Genomic DNA, 27,316 nt, shown 5'->3' with positions numbered 1-27,316 from the left:
ATATATATATATATATATATATATATATATATATATATATATGTATGTATATAATGTGAAAAATGATAGATGATAAATTCCATCATGCTTGTGCGTGTATCTCTTTTCTAACAAATAATGAAATGAAAATTCGCTATTTTGAAAAAAACCTTGGGACGAAATTTTATACAATACACGAAATTTTTACGCAATGTTCATACTCGTAGACAATTGATTATAATTCCACGAAATTAATAATAGTCAAAGATGATCAATGATACGTAAAAATTAATATATACTATTGTACAACCTATGTTTTTATGAATAGAATCACTCACCCTTCTTATCGCAATGGCAAAGTGATGACGCATCCTCCGATCCGTGAACTCTTCAATATCGTTCAACGTCCTGGGCAAACAAACAACGTAAACTCGGCATCCATCAGACACACACGACAAGAACACGCCCCGCAATTCATTAATAACAACGTCGAGCGCCACCGACACGAATACACGCATAATATTTGCGATATTCAATCATCGGAACGACGCGACGATCCGCTCCCCACTCACCACTCCCACATTTTGAAAATTCGAAATATCTCAAGATGCCGCTAAGACAGTCACTGCTGCTAACGTGAGAGCCCGAAACTCGCGCAGGCGCGGCAACGCACGAGCGAGGAAGCGTTCCTCCCGACGATCTGATTGGTTAACGCGCAATCTGTGACTCCATTCGCAACAAAGCTAATCGAATCGATCGCGACGCGGCGTGTCGCCCCGAATTCGGGCCAATGAACGTGCGGACGTGGGAATGTCGCGCGTAATCGCAACAGACGCGAGTTGCAAGAGTGAACACTCCCCGTGGCCGCAGTGTGCGTTGGTGCGTTCGTTTGATGGATTGCCATTTATGGTGATCCGGGAACGACGAGAGAGAGAAACATTAAATCAAACATTTGTGATGCTGTAGAATCACAGAGACCCGATCAGGCACGCTGCGCTCACACTCACAATAAGTAAGCCGCTTTCGGTAGTTGACATCTTGTTACGAATTATTATTCGTTTATCGCACGCCAAGACGACTACGTCGATCACGACTAGTCATTTGAAGCGTGATGCTGCCTGTGCAAATATAAAGATGACGGCATCACTGTGCATGAATAAGCCGCGGTAACCACGAAAGGTGCAGTCCGACTGCAGTTTTTAATCGGCCGTTCTGTGCGATCGTTTGTCGTAGAATCGCGTCTCGGCGTGCTGTAAAAATGAAGACGAAATCGTACGTGATCCAAAGTATTACCTCCGTTTATCGTCAGTTCATCAGAAAATTTCTCACCACATTCTGTTTAGTCTTTTCGTCTCTGACCTCTCTAATTTTTCAGTTTGTAACATTTTTTCTACGTTTAAATGTTACAAACGCATTTCAATTATCTGTTTGTGTTCATTTAATGATGTATTTTTGTTGAAGTAGAAGGTTTAATATATCTGTGATTATGTAGGATGATTGGCAGCTCAAGATGGCTCGTTGTAGTAGGGATGTTAATGGCAGGATTGTTAACTGTGTTTGCCCAGGCCAGTTACGGTCCTCCAGAGAGATTAACTGGCATGAATCCTTGTATTAGTAAACAAACGTGCCATGAATGTATACAAACTCCACATTGTGCTTGGTGTGCCGCACCGGTAAGTTTATATTAATTTTATTCTAAATATTTGTCTTAAATGACTTATATGAATTGCAGTTGGAGTTTGTATAAATCTTAAATAAAATTCATTTTTTGCAGAAATTCTCAGAAAAGCGGTGCTTCCTTCCAAATATCAACACCAAAATATTTGCAACTTGTCCTCCTGAATATACATGGAATCCAGACAATGTGTTCAGCATGTTAAGACATCGTAACTTAACGAAAGGTGGTTATGCTGCTGGTGGTGCTGCTGGAGGAGGATACGGCAGCATTGAAGGCTCGTATTCTGGTTCATCCTCTAGCTCGTCATCCTCTTCACACTTCCACAAGGAGAGCTCCAGCAGCAGTGGCAGCAGAAAACAAGAAGCTGTCCAAATGTGGCCACAAGAAGTCAATTTGAAGCTTCGAATAAGTGAGTCACTTATCTATGTCGAAATGCTTACAAAGCTTTGTGCCATTTTAGTTGTGAAGTAAAATAACGCAAACACATCTCTGTTTCAGACGAAGCTTACAGAATGTCCTTTGCTTATTCCCAAGCAGAGGATTATCCCGTTGATCTCTATTATCTCATGGATCTGAGCAAGTCTATGGAAGATGACAAGCAAAAATTGTCAGATTTAGGCCAGCTGTTGGTCGAGAGTATGAGTAAAATCACGAGCAACTTTCGCTTGGGCTTCGGTAGCTTTGTCGACAAAGTTGTGATGCCATACGTGAACACGGTGCCAAAATCGTAAGTACTTACAGAAACTGAAGGCAAAACATCTACTATCTGTTTGTGTATACGTTGAATAAATTAAACTTCATCCACTATTTCAGTCTTAAAGAACCATGTGACGGTTGTGCAGCGCCTTACGGGTACAAAAACATCATGAGGCTGTCGCAGGATACAAGCCATTTCGCGGTATGAATGTATACGTGAATACATAGGAAATATATTAGTACACACACATAGAGGGACGTTCTAGACGTTCTATTCATCTACGATGATTTCTCCATGGAATCATTCTTGTTCATAGGGATTAGTGCGGAATGCATTGGTATCTGGCAATTTGGATGCGCCAGAGGGTGGCTTCGATGCCATCATGCAGGCCATAGTTTGTAGAAACCAGATAGGCTGGCGCGAAAAAGCACGCAGACTGCTTGTGTTTTCCACGGATGCTGGTTTCCATTATGCGGGCGACGGCAAACTAGGTGGCATCATAAAGCCGAACGACGGCCTGTGTCATTTGGACATGAACGGCACGTACACCCACTCGTCTCTGCAAGACTACCCGAGCATCTCTCAAATCAATCTGAAAGTGAAGCAAAACGCGATCAACGTCATATGGGCGGTCACGGAGGAGCAAATCAACGTCTACAAACGACTGACGAAACATGTAGAGGGTTCGTTCGCTGGCAAACTCACAGAGGACTCCAGTAACGTCGTGGAACTGATCCGGGAGCAGTACGATGCTATTTCGAGCTCGGTAGAGATGAAGGATACCGCTAGCAGCGCGGTGAAAGTCAAATATTTCTCGAGTTGCTTGGGCACCGGACCAGCGATTGAGACGTCCAAGTGTGACGGCTTGAAAGTTGGCACGAAGGTAGAGTTCATCGCGGAGATCGAAGTCACCAGCTGCCCAGCCAATAGATCGGAATGGAAGCAGAAGTTCGATATTTATCCGGTAAGAGAGCACCTTGTGCTGCGATTGTTACGCAAACGAAATTTATTGAAATCTATCATTAAAAGTAAAAGATAAAAATGGCTCTAACGTATTAAATACAAAAACAAAGAAAGAGAATTTAAGAGCCAGACACGGGTGTAAAAGTGCAATCACTATATTACAATGTAACAAAATATACAATATCGGTTGTATCAGTTTACGTTTCGATCCGATTTGGGTTCTCTTCAAAATACTAAAACTACATACGTAACTTCTACATAACTTCTCGTTAAATTTAAATTTTAATATTTGCGTGCGGTTTACGTCCCCCCCTCTACACAGTGCCTTTCAACAGTTTAGTTGTTATTATTGCTGTTTGTTTCTAACGCACTCTATTTGCTTCGACATCTTCGTACAGTAAACCTTATCTCGTCATATTGACTTTGCCCGCCACATCAGTTGCTTAATTTTATAACATCATATAGGTATTTATATCTTTTTGTATTTTCCTCTCTGTGTTTAATTTTGGTGCATTTTTTGGCTTATTCTATTTTTTAATTTTTCTTTCATTTTAGGAAAAAAAAGTTGAAGCGCAAGGGTCAACAGTAATGTTGTTTATAAGATTAATTGTATAAATTGTGATAAATGTCATATGTAGGTCAAACAGGTAGATTAGTAAAAACGAGAATAACTCCGTAAACTCCCTAAGTTGTCATTAATTTCTGTAATTTGAACATGGAAGTCGCTACTTGTAGATCGGACTTTCCCTGTGAAAATAAGGAAAGCATAAGAAAAGCAAAAAAAGACGTTATTAATTCTATCAATTAAAATTATAGAGATAAAATTTTAATCTTTACTTAATATCATATATGTTTTCTCTTTTGATTAATTTTGAATAGAAAAAAATATTTCGTACAAAATCTTTTTTTAAACGGCATTAAAGACAAATATTTACGTCCAAGGATCTACTCTATTTTAAGTCTAATTCTACTTGAATCTCAGACTAATTTTAGTCTAATATGAAACATAATATGTGACCGTACCGTGTCCCACTTGGACATCATTCTCTCCTTTTCAAATCGGGCGAACTCCCGTCGGATGCGGAAGTGCTTCACATCAAATTAACAATAACATGAGTTTGATTGGGAGAATATCGAAACATTCGACAAAGAGGTTTCCTGTTTTAAACATTTGATTTCTGAAATGTTATATATCAAAAAACAAAAAGAAAAAGGTTTAAACAATCGGACAGACACGGAATTTCTTGGACATCGGATATTCTCGTTAAATTTAAATTTTAATATTTGCGTGCGGTTTACGTCCTCCCCTCTACACAGTGCCTTTCAACAGTTTAGTTGTTATTATTGCTGTTTGTTTGTAACGCACTCTATTTGCTTCGACATCTTCGTACAGTAAACCTTATCTCGTCATATTGACTTTGCCCGCCACGTCAGTTGCTTAATTTTATAACGTCATATAGGTATTTATATTTTTGTATTTTCCTCTCTGTGTTTAATTTTGGTGCATTTTTTGGCTTATTCTGTTTTTTAATTTTTCTTTCATTTAAATTAAGCATTTTAATCGTTTCCCTTGTTGTCATCATTGCAGAGAACTATTTCGTCCAATTTAGCTGGTGCCGCATCGTCTACTTAAACGTTGTTGGCCACATTAGTTTGACCATGGAGAGAAGAGTAATAACATTTGTTTGTATGCGAATGTCGACTGTTGTTCTAATTTGCGTTTTTAACTTTACTTGCGTACGTTTCTTTAAAGATTGATCTTCCGTAACGGTTGATCTTTGCGCTTGAACTTTTTTTCCCTATTGTATTTTCTGAAGAGGACCCAAATAGGGTCGAAACGTAAACTGATATAACCGATATTGTATTCTTTGTTAAATTGTAATATAGTGATTGCGTCTATGCCTGGCTCTTAAATGCTCTTTCCTTTTATCTCCTTTTTTTCTTCCTAACTAGTATTGTTTTAGAAATTTCATCCTGTACTTTGACAGGTCGCAGATTGATTCGAGCTAATGGTTATCTCTTTACAGGTCGGCATCAACGAAACTCTCACAGTGAATCTCGAAATGCTGTGCGACTGCGACTGCGAACGTGAGGGACACATGTACGAGGAGAAGTCGCCCGAGTGTAACGGCGTGGGTACGCTCAAGTGTGGAATTTGCGAATGCTACGACGGCTTCTTTGGCAAACACTGCGAGTGCAGTCCGCATCAAGAAATGACAGGCTTTGATAAACACTTCCAATCGTGTCGACCCGACAACACTACTCTTGTAGACTGCTCCGGCCGCGGAACGTGCGCCTGCGGTCAGTGTGAATGCGAAGAGCGTGAAAATACAGATGAGGTATGCACTTCGTTTTTTCAGAATTTAGACTTATTTTAACGGACATTCTTCATTTTCTTTTTGCTGTACAATATAACAATAGTTTCGAACTAATTAATACGACGTTAAATCACTCAGAAAGAAATTAATATATCTCTTGAATTACAGCACTTGGAGTTAGCAACAAGATCAAATTAGGGATAAAAGTGAAATGATGGCGAAATTTATTGAGCAAAACGAAACACGAATACTAAAGGATCAATCGCATAATTATGTCATAATTATATCAATTATGTCATAATTATATCAATCATACGTTACGAATATTAGTAGCATCTGCGTTTTTATTCTTGCAGGTAATATCAGGACCCTTCTGCGAGTGCGACAACTTTTCCTGCGACAGAGATCAGGGTCAACTGTGCTCCAATCACGGTTCCTGCGAATGCGGTCAATGCGTTTGCAACGCCGGCTGGACCGGACAGTCTTGCAATTGCAGATCTTCCAACGACTCCTGCATCGCTCCGGGAACCACGAACGGCGTGCTGTGCTCCGGTCATGTAAGTGTAACGACGGTGTAGTCATGTTGGCGTTGATTTCCTATAATTGCCAGCAGTTTGCGATCTGTTTCGCGACATCGTTTATGCTGAATTATTCATTTTCACTTACGTTTCTTCCTTTTTCCTGAAGGGCGATTGCATCTGCGGAGAATGTTACTGCCACGAAGAAGGCAACACAAGATATTCCGGCAAGCACTGCAACAAGTGCCCGACTTGCCCGAGTCGCTGTGAGGAGCTGAAGAGTTGCGTGCAATGTCAGATGTACGGCACTGGGAACTACAGCGAGCCGGAGGAGTGCGCGAAGAACTGCAAGGAATTCGTGCCTGAGGGTGTCGAGACGGTGATACTCGACGTAGACAACGACGAGGTGTTGTGCTTCGGCACGGACGAGGACGATTGCAAGTACAACTTTGTGTATTACTACAACGAGACCAACTGCTTGAAGGTACGCGCGCAGAACGAGCGCGAATGCCCGCCGCAGGTTTACATGCTGGGCATCGTGCTCGGCGTAATCGCGGCGATAGTTTTGATCGGTCTCGCGTTACTGCTGCTGTGGAAGCTGCTGACAACGATACACGATCGACGGGAGTTCGCCCGATTTGAAAAGGAGAGAATGATGGCCAAGTGGGACACGGTACGGTCACACATCATATTAAACAGAAATTAGTCTGAGATTCAAGTAGAATTAGACTTAAAATAGAGTAGATCCTTGGACGTAGATATTTTTCTTTAATGCCGTTCAGTGCCAAAAAAGATTTTGAACGAAATCTTTTCTCTATTCAAAATTAATCTAAAGAGAAAACACACATATGATATTAAGTAAAAATTAAAATTTTATCTCTATAATTCTAATTGATAGAATTAATAACGTCTTTTTTTGCTTTTCTTATGCACAGGGCGAAAATCCGATCTACAAGCAAGCGACTTCCACGTTCAAGAATCCGACCTACGCTGGAAAATAATAAATCTCGAGACGGAGGTAACGAGAAAAAGCTTTAGAAAGAACCGCTGCGACGCAATCTCGAACGGTTCGCAATCAAGTTGTGCGCCGGCTGACGGTGCGATATTATCTCGAACTTAGCACGAAGCGGGAATATATGCTTCGGTGAATATATATATATATATATATATATATATATATATATATATATATATATAACAAGATAGATTTTCAGCGTTTATAATTATTTAAAGGATTTAATTTAATACGGTATTTTTAATTGTTGAGATATTTGTAAAGAACGATTTAATACTGCCATATAACATAGACTGTGTATTGCGTGCGTGCATAGAAAGAAAAGAAAAACACGCGCAATTTGTTCACGGACGACTGCAAAGTAACGTCACGTCTCATTACGATCGGCGATTTAAGATCACGCTACTTAGGCTAATTTTGATATTCAAGTGCCTTTAATATTACGACGATGATATGCTTACATTAACCTCTTAGTTACCTTTGCATTTTCTATAACATACATAAACATATATACGCACATATTTTGTATGCTGATAAACAAGCAGCATAAATCGGCGACTCGTTATTTGAAAAGACAAAAGAAGGAACAATAGTGGACACAGGTATCTCATTGTCCTTTTTTTTATCATAAACTAAATGACTCAAGGATCTTCCTATATTAGGCGCTTTTCAGTGAAGAGACAAATTTGTCACACCATATCGATTGTATGGTTTGCTGGAAAGCTCCCATTATATCTTTTACTCAACGACATACGTATCTATGACATATACGTATATACGAATATTCATAAAGATTTCTTATAAAGAAGTTTTTATAAATCTACAATATATTTATTAACATATTTTCGAAAAATGAGTTCATTAGTGTGTTTCATATTGATTTATATTAAATCTAATGATGTTTGCCATATTTTATAGGTACTCTTTAGAGGTTCTCAGCAGCCATATTTTACAGTATTTTATAAAAATTTATTTTTGTATATCCAGGTACATGTGTCGTTGCTCTTACTAGTGCAATCCATGAAGCATTACACTTCATGCAACAAAATCTGACTGCATTTATTCTCGGATATTTTGTCTTATTAATATAATCGCTTTAATTGTAAAACATTATTTTACCTCTCTCTTGTCGTGTGACTCGAAAGTGTGTTTATAGGAAATTGTATAAATGTATAAAGTACTGCCCGAGCCTATAGAAGTAAGTTTTAACTCCGCGTTATAACGTTAGTTAAACTGCACGATTATATGATACATATACACGAGAGGCATATTTTATTTCACATACGTAAACATATATTACAGATGTGCGTAACCGGTTACAAGATATTTAATGTAATCTCTATAGAGAGATCAGAATTCTGGAGTATACAGAGTGAATAATTTTGAAAAAATAAGTCCGGTATGCGAGTTGTCACGTCTAATCGTACGTGATAATTGGTCTATTTGAAGCGACTTATATCTTGTTTCGAAGGAAGTCTCGAGGAAGTTTATACAAAATAGGACTGAAATGTTTATCTTTCAATTGTTTTCATCACGAATCTCCCAAAGCGATATCGCGCGAACAATTAAGATGCGTAGCATAATAAAATTGTTCTTTTTTATTGTAATAATTCTGACAAACATGAATCGCGTTCTATTGCATAATCATTGTATTCGCTCGCCGTGTTGTTTTCGTTCTCACGAAAACCGACAGTTTTATCTTTTTGACAATTTTATAGCAGCTATAACTTTGCGCGATGACAAAATCAGTATATTGACGACGCTATTAATAATTATGTTTCTCGTTTTCTTTCTTTTTATACTAGCTTGACTCGAATTAATTGTTATTATCTATATTACTCCACGTGCGATCGATCGCAAAACTCAACGGACTTCGATGTAAACATTATGCGAGGATTAATAAAGATGATGTGTTAGTAAATACGTCGTTATGTTGTATGTGTATTTACGGCAATATTGAAAGCTGTCTTCTTCAGAGACAGTGATAGTAGAGGTTGAGAGAAACAATTATCTGATATTAGTATTTAAAATTAGCCATAGCAGCTTATGTCAAATCATAAGGAATGAAACAGCGATAGCAATGTTGATTTTGGTTTGAACGTTCGAGCACGATATTGTAAACGCGTGGTTCGGTTTGTAAAAATTAAAAAAAAAGTATGGGTTCCACGAAAGATAAGCTTCCGGAAACGAATCCTGTCGTTACCACCTCTTGGGCCCAGCTTGCTTTACTACCTGATGTATTGTAAGTTAACAGAATTTCTGTTATGGGCGGGTCATTTGAGAGAAAGCTATAAATTGGGAAGATAAGAAGAGAAAATAATTTTATATTTAATCTCTGAGGGATAAATATTTACTTAAAAGGAAAAACGATACGGACGGGTCATTTGAGAGAAATCTATAAATTGGGAAGATAAGAAGAAAAAAGAATTCTATATTTAATCTCTGAGCGATAAATATTTACTTAAAAGGAAAAGGAAGAAGAAGAAAAAAGAATTCTATATTTAATCTCTGAGGGATAAATATTTACTTAAAAGGAAAAACGATACGGACGGGTCATTTGAGAGAAATCTATAAATTGGGAAGATAAGAAGAAAAAAGAATTCTGTATTTAATCTCTGAGCGATAAATATTTACTTAAAAGGAAGAAGGAAAAGGAAGAAGAAGAAAAAAGAATTCTATATTTAATCTCTGAGGGATAAATATTTACTTTAAAGGAAAAACGATACGGACGGGTCATTTGAGAGAAATCTATAAATTGGGAAGATAAGAAGAAAAAAGAATTCTGTATTTAATCTCTGAGGGATAAATATTTACTTAAAAGGAAAAACGATAAGAAGGAATTAGATTTTCTCTCTCTCTCCCGCGGAATAAAGCCGCAATCGAAAGAGAAAAGAAGACCTGACAGCGAGGAAGGATACTCGCGTACACCTACACGTACGGACGTCGCGGACGGCGGAACGCACCTCGCGTGCGCGTCGCCGCTGTCACGTGTACACGCGCCCAGGAGTAAGAGAAGGCAGGAGGGGGTAGGACAGAGTGAAAAAAAGCGAGCGAGCGAGCGAGAGGGAGAGTGGGATCGCGCAGCGCCGTACTACCAGAGACAGACGTGCGACATAATACTAGAGCGTACGTCAGTCGCGGCCTCCATCGCGCGTCATCGGTCACGGCGTACAACGACGCAACATCATCATCGTCTCGGTCGTCTCGCAGCGGTCGCGGCGACGACAGAACTGCGCGTCTACTCGGTCGTTGCGGCGCACATCCACGGTGCTGTCGCGGTGCGCTCTCGGGAGGTCGGACTTCGCGGAGACGGTGTTTTGCGAGTCGCGTGTCACGGGGTGGCGAGCGAACGGGATCGACACGGCGCGGCACAGCTGTACCACCGTCGCGCGACACCGTAGGGGGGTGTGTGCGTGTGTCAGCTGTCCTGGCGCTGCCCTTTGCGCCTCCGCGGCGTCTCGCCCGTAGAGGAGCGCACCTGCGAACTCTCGCCTTCTCGCTCGCGCACGTGTCGCGGGGACCGTCACCGCGAGTCGGTGCTGAATCCTCTCTCGTTCTCGCTCGTTCTCGCGTCCGTACACCCGTATCCCGCCTCTTCCCCTTCGGAGTCCTCACGGAGCGATCTCGGCCGCTCTCGGCCGAGAGTAGCGCGGCGCGGAGCCGCGGAGGGAAACCCTCGCGGAGGAATTCCTACCGTCGTCGTCGTAGTGGTCGTTGTCGAACGACGACCGACTCCACCACCCCCCAATTGTCACGCGCGCTATAAATACACCCGCGCGCGCGGCGGTTTTTCACCGGAGTGCCATGCCCGCACGGAGCGTCAATTAGGACGACGAACACGACGAAGAAGAAGACGACGACGACGACGACGACGAGCTACAGAGCCGCGCGAGAGCAGCTACGCGACAAACTGGACGCGACGATCGCGGCAGCGCGATGGAACGGTTCGTGAAATTCGCGTGTTACTGTCGACGGACGCGGAGCGACAACGCGCCTACGTCTCCTTCGTCGTCCTCGCAGGTCGGGCCCACCGCTGATCCGTCGTCTTCCGCGGCTTCCGCTGCGGCGGCGGCGGAAGCCTCGCGACAGCAGAGGAGTCAGGAAACCGAGCACGGCGACGGCCGCACCGGTGACAACACGCGACCGCTCTGGAACTTCCTGCGGAGGATCCTGTCTGTGGAAAACTTGGTCAAGAGCGTTCCAGTCTTCCTCACGGGCAACATAGTTTTCGTGTACGTATTTGTAACAGTACATACTGTGAATGTACGTTCTCCAAGGGAGGAGGAAGGTGGAGCGAGGAGAGGAGAGAGCGATAGTACACAAGAGTGTTCCGGGTCCTTTGTTTCCCACGTTAAGGATCTCTCCCCTTTGTCCTCTCTCCTCTCTCTCCTCTCTCTCCCTCTCTGATTCTCGCGTGCGCGTTGTCGATATGCTCCCGCGGAGTTTTAACGCGATTCAACCAGCGCGCCTCTTCTCTCATCGCGAATATCAGACATTTGTTTCTTACCAGCTCTCGCGTCTTTTCGATTCTCTCTCTCTCTCTCTCTCGCGCGCGCGCTTCCCGTTCACAATCACCCGATCACGGTTATCGGCCTACGTTATGTATTAGCGATTTACGCGCGTTCTCATCCTCTTTCTCTGCGTCTCGCGCTCTCCTCCGTGTTTTCTCGCGATGACGCGCCGCGCTTCCCGTGACGTCACGTGCCGCGTTACAGCTGTTTTACGTTTTGCAAGTAACTTGCCTTGTGGGTCAAGGCCGCGTCTCGCGCGGACGGATGAACGCTTCGTGGGGGATTTAGCAACGAATCGGTTATATATACATATATAATGTGTGCATGTGTATCAATGTGTATGCATATGTTTACAATCGCGCGACTGTGCGTAGTATGTACGCAATACCACGGCGTGAACGCTGCGCTGTATCGCTCCAGTGACAAAAATCTTGTGCCGATAAGATCGAGCTTTAATTTTCACGCGCGCATGCGCCAGGCAAAGTTCTGGCGCACAACAAACGAACGCACGCACGCTCGCGCTGTCCGCAGGACTTTCGGACACGTTTAGTCGCATTTGAGTTTTTATTCGGACACGTTCTCGATCAGCACGTTCTCCTATCCGTAAGTACGCATTAGAGAGCGCATTCACGCGTTTCGTCGTGCCGTAATCCCCGAATAACTCCAAATCTGTTGATATGAGTAAGGAGAAAGTTTCTCCTGCGTTTTAATGAGAAACTCGCAAGCGGGAAAACACGTGAGTTTGCTCCCCCGCGAGACATTCGTTCAATTGTTCGCCAATTTTGAATGAATCGATTGTTATTGTTATTGAAGAGCGAATGCATACGTATGTATCAACAAACGAACTCGGTGTTTCCGCGCTTGACGTAATCGTTTGTTTACTTAAAGGATTTTCCTCATGCTACATCTTCGTGGCTTATCTATGAGCAGCGGTATCTTACTACTTCTGACGATTTGGTTCAACATGATATTGATCATACAGATCATCACAAATCATCATACAATGGATTTCGAGATCGAAATGTAAGTTTCTGAAGAGGAGGTGAATCTAAGATGACCAAATTTCCCAGTTCTGAATTCGGGACACTTCATAAATGTGTGAAGCGGGGGGAGAGGGGGGTTAAAAGATCCGAAAATTATTTGACAATCATTGAAAATGATGACAAATCGGTGTCCCGAGTAGCACTTGAAAAAATTCGGGACGAAAGGTGAAAAATCGGGACGTCTAGTCACCTTAGGTGAATCGAAACGTGAATCAAACCGCTGAGTATCTCCTCGTGTCCGAAGTAGTGATCGAATCTGTGTATTGAGCATTGATCTATTTGCTTTAATTGCGATCATTAGCATTGTCTGTATTTAAAATTTTGTATATATATTTGGAGAAAGGAAGACTCGTTAAGTGCGAGACATCTGCGGCTAAAACGAACAAACTTATTAGTTTTATCATGTGTGTGTATGTGTGACTCAGAACTTGGAATTTCGAAAACTAAGTTAAAAGCGTAAAAAATTCAAGATAACGCAATCGTTATTCGTAAATATTTTTTATATTTTAATTGTATCTGTATATTTTAGTTGTATTGTATTTATATTTTAATTGTATTGTATTACAATCGGTTGATTAAGCGTAGCAACATTTTTCCTCGATGAGTTTTGCTAATATATCCCTTGAGAATTACTAAAAAACAATTTCTACTGAACGTAAAATGCGTTACGAAACTCGTTGCGAAACTCATCGAGAAAAGTATTTACCTTTACTCAATCGACTATATGTGTGCGTAGTTAAGCTTTCGAGAAGAGTCTAGAAGTTTCGTCGTATCGACCTAATTTACGAAGATACAACGAAAAGAAATATAATAAGGATAATCGTTACACTTAATTTTACATCTAACTCGAAATCAATTGCTTAATTAATCATTTAATTTGATCAAAAAATTGTTAAACAGTTTACACATTTTATCATATAATCTACACAATTGTTTTATCATCAATTATTAATTAATCTTATCGTTGTTTTTTATATTTTTTATTTTTATTATTTATTATTTGTATTATTTACTTATTTCCCTGTACAATTGTAAATCTTCACAAAATCCAAATCTGGTCACTGTAACTTGTTGCGCAAGATATTTATGAATTTTTGTGAAAAAAAAAGGAAGATCAAGAAAGTCAGGAAAAAAGGTCGCATTATGTAAAGAAAAAAAGATACGAACGGTCATAGAAAAAGAAATATAGGGAACTTTTGACCTCTTTTATCTAAAAATTTCCATCTTCCGAAAAAGAATAATAAGAAAAGAAACGCGTGTTTAACGTAAACTGTAAGAACGTAACGTGTGAATAGATGTGACGTTACATTGAGAATGAAAATGTTAGAGAGATAAAATTTATCGCTCTTTCAGGTTGTTTTCGAAGCTCGACCAACTCAAGCAGATGGCGAAAAAGATGTTGCACAGCATGGGACAGTTGCGGGACGAACAGCCGGGCTTGGTAAATTTACTCTCTGTCAATGATGCCGATTTACTGTTACCATTTACAATTGTTAATTACACGTTCGAATTGCAATTTCAGTTTTGCATCGCTGCGTGTTCCGTGTCTGTGATAATGTGGCTTTTGGACTACGTGATGAATGGCATGCTGCTCAAATATATATTCTTTATGCTCATTCTACTGATATCAGCAGTGATGATATATTTAACTGTCAGGAGGCTTTCTGTACGACCTCCACCAAGCAATCGTAGAGGTAACGGAAAGTGATCAAGTCTCGCTAAGGAAGATCTTAATCCTTTTAATAATCCATTTTTCTAAAAATTAATTTGTCATACAAAAGTTAAATGAAGAACATTAAGACTTAAGAAAATTCTCAGAAATCAGATTAATTATTTAGAAAATTACGATTGTAATTAAGATATAAATTGTAATTAAAATAGCCTTCTTTTATCTTCTTTTGAAGATAAAAAGAAATGTATGATATGAAATAGCCGTTATTTTATCATTTGGGAATCTCTCTCATTGTAATATTACTAATGCGCAAATTAACGTACATTAAAATCTACTAACAACTTCTTTTCTTTTTCTCAGAATCGGACAGTGAGATCGAGGAATTTTTACCAGCAGCCACTGAGACAAATATTCAGATATTGACGAAAGCTGGTGACGTTGGAGAGTACTCGTCAACGCCGACGAGCGCATTGGCGGAAGCACCGAAAGAACATGAAGAACAAGGTGAGTGTAAAGATCTGCACAAGTTCCGTTTGATAAATTCTACAAATAATCTCAAATGTCGAAGGTATTCATTGGAAAACTCACGCGATAACTAATTGCAAGACTGATTTTATTTCTTTGCATTTATCGATCCTGGATTTCTTTAACTGGACTTAGCCGGCTTATCGCACGGATTGATATCCATACAATATCACTAGGTTTATGTTTTGATGTCGTGTTTGTTATGTCCATTTATTAAGAGACAAAACATAACATTTGATATTTGAACTCTTTTTTTCTTTCCATAAGAGCAGTACTTTAGATGTTAGTGCGATTAAGTGGCCTGTATGAAGTTAACCCCCCACTTTTCGAATTTATTAATTTTGACAGTTGTGCTGATTTGTGCTAGGTTTGTGCTACATTGTGCTCGAATTATAAATTTTTAATACGAAAAATGAGCGAGAAAAATGGAAAAAACCGTTTTTTTTTTGGTAGCCCCCCACTTTTTGATTTTCGAAATTTTTTTTATTGTGCTAAGTTGTGCTAACATTGTGCTAAAGTATTATCTTCGAAAAATAATCATGAAAGGAATAAAACGAAAAAAACGATTTTAGGCAGAAAAGAAGAAAAGTAAGATTTATACTCGTATAAGTCAATCAAACGATATATAATTATATATCTGAGCTGCTCTAGGCTAGCACAAGTCAACACAAGCTTCAGTTTCGCCAGCACAATAATCTAAAGGGCACTTTACTCTTGACCGCGGCCCTTCGCGCTCGCAGCCTATGTCATTAATCACGACTTCTAGACTTTGGATCGACTCAGAATTGCATATCTGAGTTGTGCTAGCCTAGTACAAGTCAGCATAAGCTTTAGTTTCGCCAGCACAAAAATATTAAAGGTATTTTATTCTTGATTTTCGCAACCTTTCGCACGCGCAACTTGATCAGGATAATATTAAATTACACGGAAGTAAAGAAGATATCTCTTTTTGTTGTGCATTTGTTTTCTGCACGTATGGCGTTCCACCGCGTCAAGGTGGAAATTATCGGAACGGTTTTTTTGTATTTTTTTTGTTTTTTGTATTTTTTGTTTTTTGTATTTTTTTGTTTTTTTATTTTTTTATCTTTTTTTTATATGTTTTTGTTATTTTTTGTTTTTTTTCTTGTATTCTAAAATTTTTGTCGTTTTCGTTTTAATATTTTTTATTTTATATTGCTGTAAAATCATCTGCTTTATGTTAAAATTACTGTTTTATTTTATTAGTACATAAACATTAGTTTTTGCTAGTTATTAAATTTTCACTATACCATATAATAATATAATATAATGAAAATCAAGATTAAAGAGTAAAGTGTCCTTTACATTCTTGTACTGGCGAAACTGAAACTTATGCTGACTTGTGCTAGGCTAGCACAACTCAGATATGCAATTCTGAGTCGATCCAAAGTCTAGAAGTCGTGATTAATGACATAGACTGCGAGCGCGAAGGGCCGCGGTCAAGAGTAAAGTGCCCTTTCGATTCTTATGTTCGCGAAACTGAAGCTTGTGCTGACTTGTGCTAGCCTAGAGCAACTCAGATATATAATTATATATTGTTTGGTTGACTTATACGAATATAAATCTTACTTTTCTTCTTTTCTGCCTAAAATCGTTTTTTTCGTTTTATTCCTTTCATGATTATTTTTCGAAGATAATACTTTAGCACAATGTTAGCACAACTTAGCACAACCTAGCACAATAAAAAAAATTTCGAAAATCAAAAAGTGGGGGGCTACCAAAAAAAACGGTTTTTTCCATTTTTCTCGCTCATTTTTCGTATTAAAAATTTATAATTCGAGCACAATGTAGCACAAACCTAGCACAAATCAGCACAACTGTCAAAATTAATAAATTCGAAAAGTGGGGGGCTACCAAAAAAAACGGTTTTTTCCATTTTTCTCGCTCATTTTTCGTATTAAAAATTTATAATTCGAGCACAATGTAGCACAAACCTAGCACAAATCAGCACAACTGTCAAAATTAATAAATTCGAAAAGTGGGGGGCTACTACATACAGGCGATTAAGTGTGAATGCAAGGATAATAATATTTGACGCACGCGCTCAATGTTTTTTCGACTTTACAACATACGCGGTAAATCCAACTTTTGACGTCAAACCGACCCTGAATCTCTATTATTATTTAATTAATTCCCTCTTTTAAAATTTGCAATACTTCTTTTTTTATTTTTAAATATAAAATATATTCTGTAAATTTTTATTGGATATTTTGTATCTATTTTGTTTTTTGACTTTCTTTTTTTATCGCTGAGGAAGGTCCACGAATGGACCGAAACGCGTTTGGTAACATTAAAAATCATGCTATAATGATAAATAAATTTCTCCTACATCTATAGAGAACAGTCACTAATTATTTTATTAGTTTTCATCGCACTGTAACATCTATGTTTGAACTCTCTCATTGTCCTTATTGAACTTCTGATTTTAAATATACAGGGTGTCCCAAAATTGGTAGAATACCCGTTAGAGGTAGGTAGAGGGTGCAATTTGGAATTGAAAGTTCCTCTTGCATTTTTGGATCCGACAATTAGTTAACGAAATATTAATGAATTAAGTCTGCCAATCTCTTATCGTCCCGAGTGAGCGCTCAGAGACGTAGAACGCTGTGGACTTTTCAGGGGCCCTTCTTGTCCGTTTGTCTCCCCTTTTTGTATCACAAGGGAATAAATGTGGATGAGTGAGTGAGTGGATATGTTGTGGGTGAGTGCCTGACCGGGACTAGGAGGGGAGGGAGGGTGGCAAGTTTTCTGTATGTGGGAGTAATATGCGGGTGTTTTTGTGTGCGATTATGAGTGCATGGATAATTTAAATGTTTGTAGTGAAAATGAGCGGAATGATTGCGCTTTATATGCCGGAGGGAGAGGACATGTGTGATATGCTTCCTTCGAGTGCGTGGATGACTTGAATGTTTTCTGCACGTCGGTGGTTGAGTACTGTGAATAATTTTAGTATGTGTGTATGGGGGGTAGGGAAATGGGAAGTGTAAGTGATTTTCTTGCGTTGTGTGTATGAGAGGCACACCCCTAACGGGTGTTCTACCAGTTTTGAGACACCCTGTATATCATACATAATATATATTTAAATATTTTATACATATATAAATGATAATTTAGATTCTAGCGCACGGCACTTAATAAATCTTATCTTTCTCTTAATTAGATGTATATTTTTAAAGGCTTTAATATGTAGAGTTTAGTTCTTTTTCTTTTTATATACGTACACAACATTCAGAAATCAAACTCGCCGAAAGTTTAACGATTTCAACCTTCACCTGTTCAGTTCTGTTTAGAATTAAGAGTTATTTACTTTTCATCAGTTTTCTCTTAATTTTAATATATTTATCTTAATTGTTTATTCACAGAATTTCTCAACGATAACGACCTCGCGGGTCATAAAATGCCATCGCACGAAGACGGCAGTTCGGACGGTCTAGAGCTTTCGGATCTAGAACTCTCGGAGAAGAGTTCTACATCTTCCTGTTCTGGTCAGAGCGACAGCGAATTCGAGATAATTGACCAACAGGAAATCGGCAAATTGTGCACGTCGCAAAATACGACATAATGAACGATCGCTATGAGACTCGAACAAATGACAGCTGAATACATAGTAATATGATTTGATTGATTGCCTATCTCAGCTTTACAATCTCCGCTTGTAACTATTTTAATAATGTTACTTTAATCCCTATTTATATATTCTGATTAACGACGAATCAAAACGATTTCGCTTAAAATTTCGAGTACAACACAACGGTGTATGTGCGTGTAGAAAGTCTCGACGTAACGATCGACAGTGAATGAACGTGAGAGAAACCAAATTTTATTCATTTAGACAGATAGGTGTACCTGATGATACGTGTACTGTATGACACCTGACACACTCGTACTGTATTACAATCGTATTTATTATTTTAACAGTAATAGAGGAATATGTACATTTGCGATGTAATAAATATGCACATGTGTACAAACGTTTTATCCGAAGTCAGTCATGCAGTCATGCGCTTGATCCGACCTACGGCGATTAATTAGCTACAGCACTCTGAAAATGAAAACGATAGCAAACACATAAATCGGCCGATCGAGTAAAGCTCAAAAGTCAATGGGGTAAAATGCAGTAACGTGTGATTACTCTCTACATTTATTGTATTATATTATACAACTTTCAATGTACGAACGCGCGAGGCACGTACGGACTGCACTCGATAAGCGTGAAGGAACGTTTACGCTATGTGCGCAAAAGAATGTATTATATTGTCACATGTATTTTGAGATAATCATAGGAGAAACAGATGGAAGTACAAGAGATGAGAGAGAGACAAATTTTGGAAGAAAGAGCGAATAGATTGCTTTTGTGAGGCGAGGAGAGAAAATGCGATAAGGAACGGAAACGGAAGCTCCAAGATAGAAATAAGTTAAAATAAGATAAAAATAGAATATAAGAGATATATCTCTCAATGTACCTAATCAAAAAATCAGTCTCGAATCATGTATCTGATGTCACTAATGGCCTGATCTTCTTCACTATGAGTTGCGTATTTATTCTAACGGCTTGTTGAGAGCTTGATTTCCTACCGACCAAGACCTCGTCGATGCGGAAGTAGTGTACTCGCGAAAGGACAGAAACCGCAATTTCTTGGAGCTCACGGATCTGGAGCGTCACAAGACGAGCCTTTGTCGTTCACAATTTACGAGAAAATCGCGTTAAGGGAATGCTAAGAGAGCAATCAATATTAGAGTGGATCTCCTTCGCGAAAAGCAAAGAAAAGAAAGGATGTACACAAGTCGACATGTAATAGCCTTACATATGAGAGAAATCATATATTTTATGTGAAAAGTTCCACGACGTCCCCCATAAAAAAATTTATATTGATATCTAAAATCGTATATATATATATATATATATATATAATTATATAAATTATGTACAAAGTGGTCCACTTAAATCGAACATCTTGAATACTTCACTTATTTTTAATAATATGAAAAAATATTTAAGATGAAAGTGGAAAGGTGTCGAGAGAGGCACATTTTCGTCACATTTTTTTTCTAGGTCACCATTTTGAACATCTTGATTAAATTTTTTGTCAGAACAAAGTATAAAATATCTTGTAAATTATTGATTTTTAGACAATTATACTTCTTAGTATTTTTATGCATAAAATAAATAGAGGTATCATATTTATAAAAAAAAAATCATAATTCCATTTAAAAAAGTAAAGGCGACCTTCATATCTTTTTAACGCCTCCACCTAGAAAAAAGCAATGTGACTAAAATATGTCCTCCTCGACACCCTTCCACTTTCATCTAAAACATTTTTCCGTATCATAAAAAATAAGTGAAATGTTCAAGGTGTTCTATTTAAGTAGACCACTCTGTATATTATATGATTATATATATACTATTATCTAAATTTTATAGCTTTATATGTTAAGACTATCATGCCGAAATGTGTACGCATGTCACGTGTACAAACGTGTCTATTCACTGTATTATTGACGTACGGACGGTGTGCGAGTAGATGAGAAAGAGAGAAAATGGTTATGGTCGATTGTAGAAAAGTAAGTGTAACGTAATTTAAGATGTTAGCGTTTAAGGAAACGGAAGACCATTGTATCCCAAGCGCGGGAACGTTGAATAAATAGAGTCACACACTGCAACTGTGTACTCGTGAGATGTGTAAAATGCAATCAGTAAAAGTGCGCGAGGAGAATCGAGGCGACAAAATGTCGAGTCTACGTGAATTTTTGTATGTAGTCTGTTTCTAATTGGTGTTTGCCGTCTTATTCTTGTGTACGCATCTCTATATTTGAAAATATAACGAACGATACAAAAATATGTCGTTATATACAAAATTCTCATTTACCATGCTGAGCGCAGCCTCTACTCTGCGACGTTCACTTCCACGCTGCAGTCAAGCCGGTCGGTCGTTTCGTCGGAAACCTGCGCGCTTACCAGCGACGTATCGCGCGCGTCGGTGGACTTCGAGTCCGACGATTCTTCCTGCTTCTGGCATTGCTCAAGAACGATCGGTTGAGCGTTTTTTCTCTCCGGCAATACTTTCAAAAACGCCTCTTGCCAAGTATCGCCCTCGGTTATTCTCAACAATATTTCAAAGACTAAAAGAAAGTTTAGATCTCTCTGTATTCGGTGTTCAATTATCATCGATATATCGACGGATATCGGCACTCTGCTTACCATGATCTATAGTCAAGACTTTCCTCGCTTTCATCTGTAGAAATTTGTCCAATGGTAATCGCCCGTGCCTAATGCCTGCCTCATTCGCTAGTTTGTGACAGATACCCTACATTTTAAGCACTTCAGTGGAAACAGAAAGTCAGCAAAGCCATTTGAAGACATTTGAATCTTACCTTGTGAAAATTATGGTCAACCAAACCACCTATGACATAGATGAAATCGTGATCCAAGCGCTCTATCACATTTTCTGACTCACTCGTGAGATAAATGATTTTGTCCTTAGGATAAATATTTATATATGACTTTGTATGAAAGTTCACCTGCAAGATCCAGTAACAGTTCAATGTATATATCCAATCAGTTATGCATATCTTTTCATAAAATAGAGAAAATCTGTAAATATATTGCCTTACATCCCAATGTTCATATCCATTGTGCTTCTCCATGTCGTCCCTGGATTTACCAGTGAAACTGGAGAGAGAAAATTGCAAAGGGGCTGCTGCTCTTCTATTCAAAGTATAGCACCTTAGTATTTGTTTTGTTAACTTAGCAATGTCCTTATCGATCATTAACTCATCGAATGACAAATCAATGGTCACTGTGAGCTTGCAAGAGCTGGCTGCCATGGTACTTCTCTTTAGAAACTTCCTAGACGGGCCCAGGCTCAAGTTATTCGCACGTGCGTGGGCACGTTTCTCCCTTGTTTTAGCTCTCTCTTGTAATCTGCACTGATAAACATATAGTTAGCAGCTAATTTCAAGTTTGCAGTAATGAGGAAACAATACATCGAAAACAAACGGAAAGACTTTCTCTCGTAAATGTGAATATCTGCAGATTCCATAAATTTTTCATTGAAGAGACGGGGAAAATAGATGAGATATCAGTGTTTTCTAACCTTTTTTGAACTTTCCGCTTCAGCCATTTCTCCCGTTTCTTCACTTTTTTCAACTGACTCTTGCTCAAAACCCTCGGTAGCTCGAGTAACTTATTTACAATTACGGTCTCGCTGTTTTCTGTAGAATTTACATTATCCATATTGTTAAATAATCGTGAAACTTGAACGCGTGTGATTCTTCTCTTCTTCCTTTATTTTGACTGAACTCGGTGATATTAGACGCAACAGGTTTTTCCACGACGTCGTTAGATGGCACGGCCGTCGACTTATCAAGTTCACCGCGAAAATTCAAACGTTGCAGTTGATCTACAGTTGATGTTTATTTTCATTACGATGTGTTGCAAATTGTACACATGTACGCGTACATTATAGGACGAAGTATAACGAGAAACGTTTCTCACGTCGATTTTAGTCAACATTCACTCGTTCCAACGAAAATGATGATTAAAGGCAGACATACAACGAATCTGGCTACCATAAAAGCAGCAGCTGCGTCCATCGTAACCTCTACGCTGAGCGGATCGAGTTTACCGCCATGATCTGATCCGCGCTATCGGTGCCGCTGAAATATCAATATTTAAGATTACATACAACTTCTTCATGTGCATTGTTTACGTCACTCGGTATGGAATGGCATGATATATCGTTCCTCGCAAGATACAGCTGTCGCATTCCAGTCGACCGATTAATATGGCTCGATGTTACCACCAAACAGATCTGGCGAATGTCGCGAGTCCTATAAACACTGATTTCTCGTTAACAATGTGAACTATCTCTCCTGCGACGCACAGTGCGACGACGTACACGTGTATTGACATAGATATACATAAATATATGCATATATGTATATATGTGTATATTTAGATGACTGTAAATAATGGTGTTTTGGGCCATCGTTTACCTGACAGCAATATTTCTGCGCTCCACACAAGCAAGTAAGTGTCTCTATATCATAAATATTATACAAGCAACACAATTGCACAAATGCACAAATTATTTGATATTGCTCTTTGCTTAAGGATCAGAGTCGCATGGTTACTGTGCCCCATACAGCGGAGAGATCTGTAAGAAATATCTTGCTGGTATTGGGAAAGTATGGTTCAACGATTCCAAAGACAATCCTGGTGGATTGTTAAACGAGCAAATCACCACGGATCTGTGGGACGAGTTGATACTGAGGCTTGGGGAACCATGTCGTTCAGCAGCAGAGGTAAGCAACTACATGTCCATATATTTTTAGTAATTTAGTATCAAGAAGCATTAAAACTAATTGAGCAACTTGATTTCTTTCTTAATTAATAAAATTCTTAATATATTATGTGTATGCTTGCAGAAAATGCTGTGCATGTATGCATTCCCATTGTGCCACGAATCAGTAGGCTTACCCTTGTGTTACGAAGACTGTATGGCCATACGTCTTCAGTTCTGCTTCACCGATTGGGCGATGATTGAAGACAATAAACAACGAGACATTTACATCCGCTCACGTGGACACTTTGTGTTACCAGAATGTGAAAGTCTGCCCAAAGTGAACAAAACGGTACCTACGTGTTCGCACGTGCATCTGACTGATATGGACGAGGAGGACGTAACGTGTAAGTCACTCTGAATTTTGGATAATTCAACAACGTATACGTGAAATATATAATTGTATTGATTCAATAATTGACTTGTAGATGACTGCATCAGGGGCAACGGTAGATTTTATATGGGGAAGGTGAATAAAACCAAATACGGATTGAACTGTCAGACGTGGAGCGTGCAGATACCACACAGCCATGACAAGCCTCCCGATGTCTTCCCACAGATTCGTCACGGCGAGAACTACTGTAGGAACGCGGGCGGTGATGAGCCAGTGCCATGGTGCTTCACGACTAATTCTTCAATACGCTGGCAACATTGCGATATTCCTGTATGTGGTGAGTAGACAATGAAGATAACAAAAATGCTCCAAGTTTCAGTATGATTGTCGTGCAATTCGTTTTAATAATTATTTTCTCAGATAATGTTACGAGTAAAATATTGGACATTGAACCAAAGGACTCCGAGGTGGAAATGCTGGTCACACCGGCGATGATATTCATGCTATCATTCGTAGGCTTCGCGATCGTAGTTGGCATATTCCTGTTCGTCTTGTTCATCCTGCTAAGCCAAAGACTACACAAACGCCAACGAGGCTACAATCCGACTGATAATCAAGTACGTATTCTCGGACGTTAGATTTACATGTACAGGATGGTACAAACAAACCAGGATAACTTCTCATAAAACGCCTAATTTTACATTATCTATACTTTCTCGGTTTCACCATTTAGTTGTCGAATATCTTGTGCATTATAATGATCATAGGAACGTTACAGGACGTGGACATCGACCTAGACAAGCTACCAAACAACGAGGCCTACCACAAGACGAGCGCGCAGCTGAATCCAAAGTTGGAGAAGCTCGAATTCCCGCGAAACAACATCATTTACGTGCGCGATCTGGGTCAAGGTGCGTTCGGCCGCGTATTCCAAGCGAAGGCGCCAGGACTGGTGCTGGGCGAGGAGTTTACCAATGTCGCCGTGAAGATGCTGAAAGAGGAGGCGTCGGACGACTTGCTGGTGGACTTCGAACGCGAAGCGTGTCTGCTCGCCGAATTCGACCATCCAAACATTGTGAAGCTGCTTGGCGTGTGCGCGTTGGGACGACCCATGTGCCTGTTGTTCGAGTACATGGGCCGTGGCGACCTGAACGAGTTCTTGCGTTCTTGTTCGCCGAGCAGCTACGTTATACGCAGCACACAGGACCGTGAGGATGGCAATGCGATGAACTCACGACTCTCGCACATGGACTTGATCAACATCGCGCTGCAGGTAGCGTCCGGCATGGTGTACCTGTCCGATCGGAAGTTCGTGCATCGCGACCTCGCCACGCGGAACTGCCTGATAAACGACCAGATGATCGTGAAGATCGCGGACTTCGGCCTGTCGCAGAAGATCTATTTGCAGGACTACTACAAGGGTGACGAGCAGGACGCCATACCCGTGAGGTGGATGCCACTAGAGAGCATACTTTACAACAAGTACACCGTTGAGTCCGACGTGTGGGCGTTCGCCGTGTGTCTCTGGGAGATCTTCAGCTTCGCGCTGCAGCCGTACTACGGGATGACGCACGAGGAAGTGGTCAAGTACATCAAAGAGGGCAACGTGCTGCGCTGCCCCGACAACACGCCGCAATCGATATACTATTTGATGAAGCTCTGTTGGAATAGGCGACCATCCGATCGGCCTACCTTCCGCACGATCTACCAGACCCTCGACGGCATCAAGCATGAACTGGAGGCAGAAAACAAGTCGGACAGCGTCCCGCTGCGCATCCGCGTGTGAACGATCAGGCTGACGAAGAAAGATGACAACAATGATGATGATGGTGGTACCGGCCTCTCTCTTTCTCTCTCTCTCTCTCTCTCTCTCCCCCCCCTCTCTCTCTCTCTCTCTCCCCCTCTCTTTTACTCTCTCTCTATTTCTCTCAATGACGGCGCTTCATCGATTAAGAGTAAGCGACATCACTTGTGTGTGCGTGTGTGCGTGTACCTACACTTCACGATTATACATTTTCAGGTAAGTAACTTCGTGTTGTACTATAAATGTGACATGGAATGCCTTCTTAGTTGGATTCGCCCGGCCCGATCGGTCGCGAATCGGTCGTGCCGCGTCGCGCGGGATGAGAAATGGACCAATTACACGTGGAAAACTTGCGAGACGGAGAACGCGATATTTGCACGATGCGTTAATATTTTTTTCAAGAGCATTTTTCCGCTACTTCTTCTTATGAGACTGTCGTCTGTCTGTTGATCTGTTCGTTTCAGCTGCACTGCTGAACTGGTGCAATAAGTTAGAGCGAGAAAAAATATACTTGTCTCACTTTAACTTATTGCACCAGTTCAGCAATACAGCTGAGAGAAGAACAGACCACGTATTAGGACGCGATGCTATCCTTTCATTCTCTCGGCCACCCACCGTCTTTTTTTCCTTTTTGGATATCGCGTTATCAAGTCTAAATTGTTTTTCACTCGTTCGTTTCCACTTGACGTTCGATTACGCTTCCAATTACGCATCCGGTGGTATTAAGCAACGCTTTTCCAATATGTGAGGTATTACCGAGTCTGTGCAAATATATAAAAGTGGTGTGGCTATAAAAGTGCATTTACAATTAGCAACGTTATGCAGGGTGATTTTCGCGAGGCTCCACCGGTGAGACAACTCCTAGGATCGTTGTAAGTGAAGAAGTTTGCGCGAACACGGGTCCGGCTTTTGAATATTTCGAAATAATTTCTTCACTCAAAACGATTCTACCGGTAGGGATTGACTTCCGAAACGTCGATGAAATTTTCGCGCGAATCGCCCGATATTTAGAGGCTCCTTCATTGTTAGACGTTAGGTTGTTAGATCGTTCGCTGTACCAAAAAAGGGGGAGGAAAACGATACAGATAAATGAAACCTATTTAATGTGCTGAAATTAACGAGAGAAGAATTATGAGGAATGTTAAGCAATAGCGAATCATTAAATGAATGTATGCACACTGTGGACTTGTTATTAATTAAGAAGATGCAGAGACGCATCACGATGTTCCGCTACAAGGATAAAACGGTGTCGCGAAATCTCTACGATTTCAGATTATGTATTCAGCGTTTGCCGCGCATGTAATCTTTTTGATATCGTGTATCATTATTTAATACGTAATATACTTTGTAAAGATTTTTAAACGAATAGCGGAATTTTGTATTATGTTGGATCGAGTCACAAGTAACTTTATCGATTCTTCCTACAAATTTTTGTATAAATTTTTATTTAATTTTATATTAACATCTCTCGCAAAAACAGCAAGATATTTGGAATACGAGATGTAATTTTTAATCAAGTTTCACACATATATCCCTGTGTACATTTACAATTCTGAATTGAATATCCTGAATTACCCAAACGTAATTCAAATATAATTATTTTGTAAAATTGTTAACATATACATGTCTATATGTTTTACATATTTATATTTGCTTGTGTCTATATGTTTTACATATTTGTATTTGCTTGTGTCTATATGTTTTACATATTTATTTACATTTATTGTTTTCTTTATATTTATTTATATCTGTCATTATATATGTGGTTACTTGTGACTCAATCCAATAGTTTATAATAAAAGCTCTATGTTGTACCCTGCATTGCGAGGGTGTACGGGGAAAAGTGTTCCCTACGAAAGAAAGAAAAAAAAAAAATAATTGCGTCCACTTAGTTATCTC

At 39.7% G+C, this 27,316-nt stretch overlaps 5 protein-coding genes across 9 annotated transcripts in view; 3 read left to right on the top strand and 2 right to left on the bottom strand.

Annotated features, from left to right (window-relative positions):
- The window catches only part of LOC116852147 (DNA ligase 3), a 61,102-nt gene extending 60,548 nt beyond the window's left edge, over positions 1-554 (bottom strand). For both annotated transcript variants that reach the window (XM_032832201.1, XM_032832202.1), the window contains exon 1: positions 318-554. The gene's annotated coding sequence lies outside the window, so the exon portion shown is untranslated. The remainder of the gene's footprint in view (positions 1-317) is intronic.
- Positions 555-805: 251 nt separating this feature from the next.
- On the top strand, positions 806-9,091 carry LOC116852148 (integrin beta-PS). 2 transcript variants are annotated; one of them, XM_032832204.1, is made up of 10 exons: positions 806-991; positions 1,472-1,652; positions 1,754-2,066; positions 2,156-2,384; positions 2,471-2,555; positions 2,671-3,318; positions 5,345-5,656; positions 5,992-6,192; positions 6,323-6,826; positions 7,089-9,091. In XM_032832204.1, exons 2-10 carry the CDS (start codon positions 1,473-1,475, stop codon positions 7,152-7,154), a joined length of 2,538 nt encoding a protein of 845 aa, XP_032688095.1. In that variant the 5' UTR covers positions 806-991; position 1,472; the 3' UTR covers positions 7,155-9,091. The 2 variants fall into 2 exon arrangements, with proteins under 2 accessions (XP_032688095.1, XP_032688094.1); XM_032832203.1 differs by lacking the exon at positions 806-991 and adding an exon at positions 1,034-1,251.
- A 1,169-nt stretch (positions 9,092-10,260) lies between these two features.
- LOC116852150 lies at positions 10,261-20,776 on the top strand. 2 transcript variants are annotated; one of them, XM_032832206.1, is made up of 6 exons: positions 10,261-11,400; positions 12,568-12,702; positions 14,076-14,163; positions 14,245-14,416; positions 14,755-14,898; positions 18,300-20,776. In XM_032832206.1, the coding sequence occupies exons 1-6, from the start codon at positions 11,105-11,107 to the stop codon at positions 18,497-18,499; spliced, it is 1,035 nt and encodes a 344-aa protein (XP_032688097.1). In that variant the 5' UTR covers positions 10,261-11,104; the 3' UTR covers positions 18,500-20,776. The 2 variants fall into 2 exon arrangements, with proteins under 2 accessions (XP_032688097.1, XP_032688099.1); XM_032832208.1 differs by lacking the exon at positions 10,261-11,400 and adding an exon at positions 12,077-12,282.
- Positions 18,742-22,581, bottom strand: LOC116852151 (tRNA methyltransferase 10 homolog A). Of its 2 annotated transcripts, none has more exons than XM_032832210.1 (7): positions 22,433-22,581; positions 22,032-22,337; positions 21,550-21,864; positions 21,310-21,456; positions 21,137-21,242; positions 20,805-21,057; positions 18,742-18,979 (listed from the first exon to the last, which is right to left on the bottom strand). In XM_032832210.1, the coding sequence occupies exons 2-6, from the start codon at positions 22,056-22,058 to the stop codon at positions 20,822-20,824; spliced, it is 831 nt and encodes a 276-aa protein (XP_032688101.1). In that variant the 5' UTR covers positions 22,059-22,337; positions 22,433-22,581; the 3' UTR covers positions 18,742-18,979; positions 20,805-20,821. The 2 variants fall into 2 exon arrangements, with proteins under 2 accessions (XP_032688101.1, XP_032688100.1); XM_032832209.1 differs by having other exon boundaries at positions 21,550-21,859.
- Positions 22,582-22,814: 233 nt separating this feature from the next.
- LOC116852149 (tyrosine-protein kinase transmembrane receptor Ror2) lies at positions 22,815-27,310 on the top strand. The gene is made up of 6 exons (XM_032832205.1): positions 22,815-22,966; positions 23,051-23,241; positions 23,365-23,626; positions 23,708-23,950; positions 24,034-24,230; positions 24,392-27,310. The coding sequence occupies exons 1-6, from the start codon at positions 22,909-22,911 to the stop codon at positions 25,397-25,399; spliced, it is 1,959 nt and encodes a 652-aa protein (XP_032688096.1). The 5' UTR covers positions 22,815-22,908; the 3' UTR covers positions 25,400-27,310.
- Positions 27,311-27,316: the final 6 nt, after the last annotated feature.

Source organism: Odontomachus brunneus, unplaced genomic scaffold, assembly GCF_010583005.1.
Source record: "Odontomachus brunneus isolate Ranch 3 - 2012 unplaced genomic scaffold, Obru_v1 Obru_scaffold_203, whole genome shotgun sequence".
In the NCBI taxonomy this organism is placed as follows: Eukaryota; Metazoa; Arthropoda; class Insecta; order Hymenoptera; family Formicidae; genus Odontomachus; species Odontomachus brunneus.
Note: the sequence above shows the minus strand (reverse complement) of the source record. Positions and strands in the feature narration are given on the sequence as shown.